The following is an 11,300-nucleotide window of genomic DNA, read 5'->3' on the forward strand; positions in this document are numbered from 1 at the left end:
ACAAGCACGTCTAGCACCAATTTCAACATTTTTTGTTCCCATTAGTCAGTAAATAGGGTCCTAAAGTTACCTTTTACAGCAAAAGTGGAGAAAACCTACAATATTTTTAAGTTGCTTTGAGCAGTTAAATGTCAAAATGCTCTATACCATGAGAAATGTTCAATATTGTTCTGAGGTGTTGGTAAGCACAATATCAGTCTGCCTACTGAACAGACTCTCAGCGGGAAGAAGCTTCCCACCCACCACTGTTTGAAAGCGACCACAGAGAGCCATTGTGAGCTCGAGCTAAAGCGGCTAACCCGGGTGGCTCGAATGTATGTTTTTATCTTAAAGGAGGCAATCAATCCTCATACACATATATGAAAACTACAGATGGACAGCAGGCAATTAATTCCCTTGCTCGCTATGTGAGTGGATGCATTCACAACATGAGTGGGCTGGATGTTCATGACACACTGAGTCTGTGTTGTCTGATTAAATGCAATCAAAACAAGTCCATTGTGTTTTAATCCCTCTGAGAAAGATTACATGCATCGACAGGAGCTTGAGGGAGCACAGAGGGATCTCTAGGATGATGGAAGTGAGACAAAAAAAAAGCTCAATATACAGTGTTTAAGTAGCGTCTGGACCCAACAAAGTCCTGTCTTAAAAAAAAAAACTCATTATAAAGTAAAATAGTGCCTGATGAATGTGGGATGCTGTGATTCTCTCTTCGTTATTGTCGACCCCGTCTCCTTTAAATTATGTTTTTATACTGCAAATTTGTTTTCCTAATTACATTACCCAGCAAAAAGTAATTGGGAAAACAAGACGTACATGAACGTAATTTCTAGGTGACAGGCTTGTATTGTCAGAATCACATTACCTGACGTTGTCAAAGGTTTCTAAATTAAATTAAACACACACAAACATCACAAATTCTCTGAATCTGGATGACCACAGGAAAAAAGAAAGGATCCTTTAACAAACAACATTTCCCATAAGCCCAAGAGTTTGCAGGCTAAACGGCACAGCTTAACAAAAGACGCAAGTCAAGGGTGTCAGTATAATAAGAGCAGGACAGAGAGGAGCGAAGGCTGCACAAGTTTAGGCAGCAGAGTTGAGTTTACAACCAAAAAATTACTCATAAAACCAACTTACAATGATGTCGCCATGCTAACGTGCTTGTAAATTTTCACGGGAGCTGTAGTTTTTTTGACTGCTTGGTGACTGTATTGCACATATGGTGTGTGCCAGAGGTGTCTTATTTTAGCTAATTATCTAAGGCTTTACATCAGTGGTTCCCAGCTGGTGGGTTGCCATGGGTCCACTCTGAACGGACAGCGAGTGACTTGCGAACGTGTCAAATTTGTAAAAACACACTTTATTTTAAAGTAAAGTGAATTTCCAGCACATAGCTTACATTTTGAAGTGCTGCTTCCTGCTGTAGAGTGAGCGACTAACAAACAGGTACTTGACAGAGACAGCAAACTAGCTTGATGAAATGTCCGAACGCAAGTATGACACTGCTTTACATCAACCAAAGCTAGGCTAATTGTTGTGCCACTTTTGAATGTTTAAAATTACTTTTCAGCAATTCTCTTAAAGGAATACTTCACCCCCAAAATGACCAATTGAATATTAGTCATGCTGCGCTACCCTTAATTTGTCAGGGAAACGTTTTTATCGTATGCCTCCATAGAAGTTAGCGAACATATGGATTGATTGATTGATTGGGGACCACATTTAACAACAGCAAAACTATATCAAAACATCCATTTACAAACTCTCGCACAACTTGCGCAGTATAATCCAGTATAATCCCAAACACATGCATTTTCATTGAACTGTAGTAGTGGAGTCTGGCTTTGAGACATCTGCTAGTCAACAAAAAATGTGTGTCAAATGCCAGTGTGTTGCACGCAAGACATTCTTAAAACAACAAAAATAATTTTTTAGCAAAGTCACCCAGTATTTAGGCTGGTTAATTGCAAGTCAAAGTCATTTCAAAGGATTAACATAGGTAAATTCTTCAAAACTAAAGTCTTACTGTACAACCCAAGCTGAGCAAACTCCTTGCTACCTGACCCATTGTTTCAGCAGGAAAAGTTTAAAAAGATGACTAACTAAAGACTAACTTTATCTCACAATTTTGATGCTATTCCAAAGCCTCTGAGCTTTAAAATGTTTTTACAATACTCACTGCAGGACCTGAAGGGAGAGATGTGTTCATGATGGCAGACAGACCCAAAACTAATTTCCTGACTGAGCTCAGACCACAGGGGGTTTCTTCTGTGTGCGTGTGCTTGTGTGTGTGTGTGTGTGTGTCTATGTGTGTGTCTGTGTGTGGGCTGCACTACTGTGTACATGGAGATGACCCTAACTACAACCTCTCCCCGCTGACCAGAATGGACAAGCAGAGAGAGGAGAGAATGTGAGTGTGCTGGTTAATATCCGGCCAGAGTTTGTGAGGGTGTCTGTGGTTGACTGATCAGTTTACTCAACCTCTCGTGTGTGTGTGTGTGTGTGTGTGTGTGTGTGTGCGCGCGCGCGTGCATGTGTGCGTGCATGCGTAAAACATAAAGGCTATGAATGAAGGGTGGAGTAGACCTAAACTTTTACATTGGTTAAATTTGACCTGTTCCTTGAACTGAACCAAACTAAAGAAAACAGGTTGAACTAAATACTTGGACAAAGAATGTGTCTTAATTCCAGACTACATTCTTTTTAGTCTGTAGTATGTTTACACAGGAAAAAGTATTCTCAAAAAAAAAAAAAAAAAAAAGTTTGCACTTCATTTCCAGACGCCCTTGATGAATGATCATTGGACACTATTATCCCACAATCCAGTGCACTGAATTGCAACTAACTCTGTAATTACATTGTGGATAGTGGTGAGCTGTGACATGTAGGAATGTCTTGGGGAAAAAATGGTAATAAATCTAAAATTTTGGTTTCTTTTGAAAGTGAAAATTGGCAGTAACATTCCAAAGTTGCTACCGCTTGATGCTGTATATTAATATTTATTATTTTAATTATTTCCTGTAAGTACAACACAGTAAAGTCTTTGTTTTCATACTCTTAACTGCAACTTTATCTCCTCAATTAATATAGTACATACTGTATTTCATGTGTATGCAGTATAGACGCAGCAGAAAATCTAAAATCTTCCACATTACTACATTACACAAATCTATAATCGTTGTCTAATTGTCCAATTTAAAGCTTTAAGAAACACATCTTTGCCTATTGTTCCCCTAATACTATGAAACTCAATATAAACAAACTACGGTGAGGGAATCCAGTCATCAAGTCCCATCAAGTCGGCACTAAGCAATAATAAACCATGACAAAACCCAAGGCTGGGTTGGTTCACAGAGTTCCAGTCATCACCCCCCCAATCTAAGTCGGAGGAGTCCTAATTCTCACCCCAGGGTGTGTTTGGGTGGGGCCTGATGACTGTGGCAGATCGCCAAGTCAGACACACCTCGATAAGCAGGCAGGTATGAGGAGGGCGGAGCCTCGCCTGCATGTCTGCAGCGCTCTCTCTTTCTTTTTGTTGACTTTGTTCTTTTCAGGCCTTGTTTCTGTCTCTTTATAACAAATAAACACACACATGGAAGATTTTATGTAACAAGATCAAATCTACAACCCTTAGATCTACAACCCTGCCAGACGCTGCAACGATCACTGAATTAGCTATTCTTAGAGCTTTATCAGTAGTGATGCTAAAAATGTGGTTCATCCTGAGGGTGACGGTAAAATCGAAAGACTTCATTCTCTGGGGAGCAGGAAAGACAATGGCTAATTTCAGGACAAGTGGCACATGTAGAAATTACTTCCTGTGGACTGAAGCTTGGAGCATAGCTAATACCCACTCTAAAGTGTAGTGTTGTATATTGATCAATTGCTACATGTCGATTCTGAATATTTGAAACGGCATTTAATATTAATTTTCTGCAGTATCATTACAACGGCACCGGCTGCACTTTCTTGTGCCCTCTTATTGTTAATGTTTACTCCACAAATTCAGCTGTTCTCTGCTACTAACCAAGAAATGAGAAGTAATTTTTCTCATGTTATAGCCTTGTAATACTTATATTTTGCAAAAATGTATGCCCTCAGTGTCAATCTTCCCCTGTAGTATCAAAAATGATATCAAATGTCAATATTTTTAGGCACTGTATACTCATAAGGTGTACTACAATATTCAAGTTAAGGTATGTAGAATAAATACTACTCCGGTAGGGGTGAGATTACCTTTGCCGAAAACTACTTAAAGCTGCAATAATGTTAATACTTATGTTTTTCGGGTCAAATCTCAACAACAAGCTGAATATATCGGACATGTTTACACAGTACAATACATATTCCAGCCTAAAAAAGTTGTTTTGGCTTCAATGTTAGTCAGAGGTGTAAGAAAATAGGGATACATTTCACTTTCACATTATAATTGTGTTGTACTGTATCAACTCTCAAAAACACTACCGATTTTAAATTAATAAAAGTTTACATGCAACCACTAGATAGCAGTGTTGTAATTTATCTTCAGCCGTGAGACTCTTCTACTCCAACGCAACAACATATCGCTGGCGTAAACACAAAGAACAAGGGCCTTTGAAACAGGCAGCTTATCAACACATTCTCACTCCGACCTCGTCACGTATCGACGTTTGGTCATGGACTTTCCACATCAAGATACGATGTGTAAGGTACCCTGGGTGCGTTGGTTGTTGATGTTCTTGGATGCCGTGTCAAGTTCTGCTTGTTACATGCATTGTCTGTTTTCAAAATACACTTCTGTTTTCACAGGAAATTTGCAGTTTGCATACAGTCTCTTTCAAAATAAATGCATGTTGGTACAACACCGCAAATTGGCTTAGAAATGCACGTGGCTGGGTTTAGGCAACAAAAGCACTGGTTGGGTTAGGAACAAAGAACAGAGTTCGGCTTTACAGTCTTACTGATGGCAAACACCTGCCTTCCGGGTAAAAGTCAGTGGTTGTTGGTCCGGCCCACCCTACCGGGACTTCTGCCACCTTAACTTTCTTGTTGTCCAGCTGCATTTTGACCTGACACCACCGGGTGTCGTTAAATTACAACAGTGACCGGCCATGTATCATGCCAACGGGAAAAGAAGAAGTCACTGCCCTAGCGCCGGATTTCGATGACTTCTGAGTGAGACCAGGTTGGTCATACAGGGGGCACTGCTAGCACTGCAATTGCAATGTATCGCCATGCTTACACTATGGGAATATATCCCATTATATTTAACTGTAACCCCTGTATTATGATACGTATGGTAAGATTCTTGCCAGTACACAGATCTAATGTTAGCGAGCAGCTGTGTACTTCCAAATCCAGCAAAGACAGAGCAACATTATCTTTCCATTTAGAGTTGTATTTGTGTCCACATAATAATTGCTAGTCTGTAAGCTTATTTTGGTCTTATTTTGGTCTCCCGAAAAATATCTTTAGCTGCTAAATTACCCACTTTCTTCACAGTGAAAAAGCAGCAAATGTGGAGTCCAAACTAAATATTTCAGGACAAATACAGCTGATCAATCTGCAGGGCAGTGCTACTCATGAAAGTGAGACTCATTTTATATCATTTACCATAAAACTCTCTGAGGAAAGAGCCTTACAGTAAACTCCTCTTGTGTTTAATCATAGATCTACTTCAGTAAAAGTAAAATCACACTGATAAGAAAGTCACCGTTCCTCCCTGAAAGACTCTGGCAGCGGCTCAGATGAGCTTCCCATTCTTTTCAGATGAGACACTGCTGACTCTCCCTGTTTGAACAAATAACACTATGCAGTCAGGTGAGGCAGCTTCTCCACCGGCAGGAAGTTATGACTCACTCGATCATCTTTGTCATTTACACAGTCTGTCTTTAGACTGTATATCCATCCTACTTGTGTGCAGACTTGGCTGTTTTGTCAAAGTTTTTTTTTTTTCTTTTTTGTTTGGTAAATGGACTAAATCCATAGTACATAGCGCTTTTGTAGTCTTAGCGACCAGTCAAAGTGCTTTACCTATTCATAAAGTAGAGGCTACTTTACAAGGTGCTCATCAGATACACACTCACTCAATTGGGGATCAGTATCTTGCACAAGGACACTTCAACATGTAGACTGCAGAGATCGAACTTCTGACCTTCTTCATGTTTTATTCATTTATACCATTTTATCGACATGCCCATCAGGTATGGATGGGCAGTTAATTCCTATATATAATCTCAGTATATAAAAATTAAACAATGGTGATCCAAAAAAATCCAATCTATCATGGATGTTTGACTCCGTTTCTAAAATTCAAAATACATCAGAAAGCTTCGTATTGTTCCCAACATGTTCCGTCCTTATCGTCCGTCCGTCTTATCAGAGGACATGCAATGTCATGATAAGGACACAAGTCATTACTCAGCAAACAGATCTGCATGTGTTGAAGTTCATCAGGGAACTCCTACCCAACATGCCTTGCTCATGACTCACAGCTGCGGTATGTCACCTTGTTTGCTGGTGCACTTTGATCCAGCAGCAGCTTTAAATTGGCGAGCGAACAGCAGGAGACGCCCTGCAGGCTCATTAACTGACCAGGAATGTTTCATCACAGTGGAGACAACTTTTTTCTACAGCTCTGACTTCGCTGATATGTCGGAAATCACATGAATATACACAAATGTCACATGAGATGCATTTCATATATATAAAAAAAAGTCCAACATGAAATACAATGACTTTAAACTCAATGATTTTAAACTTTGCCAAAGCTAAAACCTATTAATGATGCAGTTTTTTTGTTACTGTGGGGAGCCACAACAATGAACCTTTTTTTAGCAGTATGTTATCTAGCACTACAACAATGCATGTATTCACATTTTTTCTTCTTGCCTTTGTCTTTACCAAAAGGAAATACACAAGGGAGAAATGTGAGTGACTGTTTGCCATTTGTGAATTCAAAGAATCTTTGCCCGTGGCTTGTTAAACCCTTAAGGACTTTTCAAGGAAATTTCATGAAAAGGCGACAAGTAAAGCCTGTTCCTTGCTTTGTTTTGCAAATATCTTAAATAAAATTTTGAATGACAGGTTTGTGACTACTTCTTTTTGTTGCACCCAAAATATTAAAAGCAAGATCAAATAAAATAATGATCAGTTTACTGTAGCATCTCTGTTAATCGCTTATTTCCAGGATAAACCCTTAATATGGGCATTCATGTGCTGCTGTAACAGCCTCCTCTGGTTTTAGGCTTCCCACCAGATGTTTGAACCTGGCTGCAGGGATTTGCTCCCATTCAGACATAAAAGCTTTAGTAAGGTCCGACACATGTTGGGTGATAAGGTCTGGCTCGCAGTGGGTGTTCCAGTCCATCCCAAAGGTGTTGGATGAGTTAAAGAGAGGCGGTTGAGGTCAAGACAGTCAAGTTGTTCCACACCAAATGGGAAAATCATTTCTTTATAGACCTGGCTTTGTGCATGGGGGGTTTGCCACGTTGAAGCAGGAAAGGGTCAAACACAAACTGTTGCCATAAAGTTGGAAGCACACTGTTGTCTAAAATATCACTGTAGCCATAAAATTTATCTAGGGACACTGTAACTAAGGGGCCAACACCAAAAGTACACAGTTGTGAGCAGGGTTGTCCACATACTTTTGGCCACATACTGATCTCTCTGGAAACTCTGAGATCAGATAAAAGATAAAAGATAAAAAGACAGATAAGATAAAGTGCTGAGTTTGTACAAATAAACCCAACACTCACTGTCCCTTCCTACATTTTAAGAACAAGGCCGTTTTGTCCTACAGGATTAGAGAATCCTGGGCCTAATCCAAACTGGATTGTGCCGTGTCCTTTGCAGTTGCATGCAGCTCGCTCTCTAAAGACACACCAGCCATATAACAGCAGAACCAGTTTGTCTGTACTTACTGATGCGGTGAATAAGCAACATATCAACTCTCCTGTATTTGCTCTCTCCCTCTTTGCCCCTCCCCTGTTAATTGAAGCAAAGCCGAACCAGTTCCTCTGTATTTAACAATTACACCCGTTCAAGATCACCTCTCTCTCTCCACACTATCATTATCGTGCTTGTGTAAAACAGGACAAAACAACCAGTTTCTGCAGTCTCTGTGTTTGTTGGAAAGCACTCGCACAGAAAATGTGTCGCGTTCCTCACATCGTATTCTGTCACCCTGCATCACTTTCTAAACTGTCTGCTCTTTGTCATTAAAATAAGGGGGAATTTGTGGAATTTGTGCGTCTAGAGGAAGATGAAGTGAAAGGTAAAACAATTTCGCAACAGAATGCAGCTCACAGCCAAAGTTAGAGAGAATTTGAGTCTGATGATTTTCAATTTTAATGCCGCCTTTTAAATATGGATGGTAAACTTTGCCAAAAGCATGGCAATAAAGCAACACATACTCACTGCCAGTGGCTCATTACGTCAAAATATGACGTGCCAGGTACCCTCTTACATCAGTTTTGGACATTCAGGGACAGCATGTCAAATTACACTTGTTATATGCATCATCTCTTCTCAAAATAAAAAACTGTTTTCACAAAAAATACACAGTTTTTACCCATTAACTGCTCACAGTCTTTCTCAAAATCTTAGATCTAATCTAACTTAGAATGTAGGTAGAAAGACTTTGTTTTAAGGTTTACTTCCTTACGTTTAGGCAACAAAGGCAAGCAAAAAATTGAGGTTAATTATAGGTAGTAGTAGAATCTTTATTTCGAACATAAATAAAAATAGACCAAAATGTAGGTGATCAATAAGGTAATCAGTCATACAAAATAAAAATAAAAAACAATCATAATAACAGAGGTGAATATTTAGCGTTCGAAAAGGAGTAGGTAGAAGTTATGCACTTATCTTGACCTACCCCTTATTTCAAGTAAGTTTGCTACAATTAAATATAGATTCAGAGATGCATATTAGCATGCATACATACATAATCATAATAGGTTAAATAGTGTGTGATCAGTTGGTAACCTTGTGGAACTTTGAGACTTTTAGTCAAGGGGATAGCAGATGAACTGGACATTTAGTTTCCAATAAGGACGTAATAATAAATAACATTTACTGGGGTCTAAATGGAGTTTCTTCTTTCCGGAAAACTTTCAAGAAATTTAGAAGGTTGAGAAAAAACATCATGGTTGGGCTGAAAAATAGGAAGGTCATTTCACTGTAATATAAAATCACGTGACATAAGTCACTCACATGGTGTGCTAAACATACTAGCACACCACGTCATTATTCAAACAGCTCCATTGACTTTTGGTTTCACACTGGACACGAACAGAAGGCTCACGGGTGGAAGTCCAGAGTTTGTTTGACCCATCCACCTCCCCAACCTACCCTTCCTGTGCAGATTTTCTTGCTCTTTATACTGCTACCATCCAGAGTGTCAACAAATGCTGCCAATAGGCCAGTGACCCAGCATTGGTGGCCTACTTGACCAGTTCAGAGTGAGACTGGTGAGACTGGGTTGGATAAAGGGCAGTTATTAAAAATAATGAGACATGTTCTGGTTACGTCCCTCGCACATTTTGTTCACTGGACTGATTAATGGCATGTTTTCACAGCGTTCAGGTATTACCACAGGTTATTTTAGTTTTGGCACAACCCAGCTCTCACCACCACCCAACCACATCCTCCCACACACACACACACATACACAGGTGTGCAGGGCTGGGTTCGCAACCTACTCAGCTCCTCCTAAACTTACCCAGAAAATGATTAAATGTCTGTCATCAATCAGGCAGACAAAATGGGAGACAGGTTAAATAACACAGAGACAGAGCAGGTTGACATGTAGACAACCAAACATCTAAGAGGAAGATAGATATTCAAACAGGTATATGTTCACATATTGTCATGCTATTGAATGCCCAATTGTCCTCACCAACAAAGGACAGGGTCAGCCGTTTGTTCAAAACTTAATATAACCTATTAATCAATCTATCTGCTCTGATGTTAGGCAGAAACTCTAAAGCCATAAGTCATATTTTGTTTGATTAACTGTATACAATTTCAGTAAATCTCCAGCTCTACTGTACACAAAGGAAGACATGTGCCTGCAGACAGACAGTAGAAAGATGTCCAGATAATAACGACTTCCAAACTCTTTCACTTTCTCATCTCTTAGTTACTTCCATAACTAGATCATCCGCAAAAACAACAACAACAACAACAGCTACTCTCCAAGCACTGCAGCCCCCACCCAGCACCCACCCAGCCTGCACCCACTCGGCCCTCCGACGAGGCTTAATGAGTAATAAGCACTGGGTGACCACAGTCTTGGAGTCAAGCCAACTTTCCCAGATGCCAAATTGAAGCCTGGAGGTACTGCATAATGCAAAACAACCCTCATTAAAACTTGGGAGGAAAAAAACAAGGAGCTATAAAATGCAAAAATGCACTAAGATGCATTTCAGGAGAAGCTTGGTGGCACTTTTGAAATGACTGAGATGAATAATTAGGACTCTCAGGCGTCCATTAGCAGGAGAAATTACAAGATGTACAAAATGGGCTCCAAAACACACTCATGACCCTAAAATCTAAACCGTTTGGCCTGAACATTATGTCGAGGTGGGGAATGTGAGCTTTGGAAAGGCTGATGAAATGGAACGAAAGGCTTTCACTGCAGAAACATATTGAGAGGCATTCAAATGAGTTGAGTGAGATAATACGTCAGTTTGCAGTTAAAGTCAAGAATAAGTGTATGTGTTTGGGAAAAAGACAATTAAGTAACTGTTGACTCTACCTATGTTATACTGCATATATAATTTCTTCTTAGTATCTATTTTTTTTTTTAAAATGTAAAAAATAAATCTAATAAAATAAATACATTATTATACCATAACAAAATTTCATATATATTAAAAAAAAAAATCCATATCACAATATCTTGTTAAAATCCACTGATGATTAAATCAGTAAATATGTAAACAGATGTTAACATAATTTAAACCTCCAAAGAGTACTAAACACCCACACAATGCCAAGGTCAACGCACTGAACAACTAGACTATGAAGTGTTGAGTCCTCTCAATGCCATACATTGTTCCTATGGTGAAAGAGAATGTAACATCCAGCGAAAACTGTTTTCTTTGCTCATTTGTACTGAGCTTTGCACAAAAAAGGCAAAGACAATGGGACAACTCTGCAGAAAGAGTTGGAGGAGAGTGAACTTTTTAGACTGGAGGAATAATAAATACTGGTCACTAATGACGTACCATATTTTTTCTTTATTTACTTGTTCTTGTCAGCAAGTTTTTAGTTTTTCTTGAAAAGGTCCCAACTCCAGTGGGAAAAATCCT

The 11,300-nt window shown here is 39.3% G+C and overlaps 1 protein-coding gene across 1 annotated transcript in view; it reads right to left on the minus strand.

Moving 5' to 3' along the window:
* The window catches only part of LOC126395959 (uncharacterized), a 40,830-nt gene extending 38,594 nt beyond the window's left edge, over positions 1-2,236 (minus strand). Inside the window, exon 1 of the mRNA XM_050053761.1 lies at positions 2,183-2,236. Within this exon, the coding sequence (XP_049909718.1) occupies positions 2,183-2,212 (30 nt within the window). The 5' untranslated portion in view covers positions 2,213-2,236. The remainder of the gene's footprint in view (positions 1-2,182) is intronic.
* Positions 2,237-11,300: the final 9,064 nt, after the last annotated feature.

Source organism: Epinephelus moara, chromosome 9 (genome assembly GCF_006386435.1).
Source record: "Epinephelus moara isolate mb chromosome 9, YSFRI_EMoa_1.0, whole genome shotgun sequence".
Lineage (NCBI taxonomy): Eukaryota > Metazoa > Chordata > Actinopteri > Perciformes > Serranidae > Epinephelus > Epinephelus moara.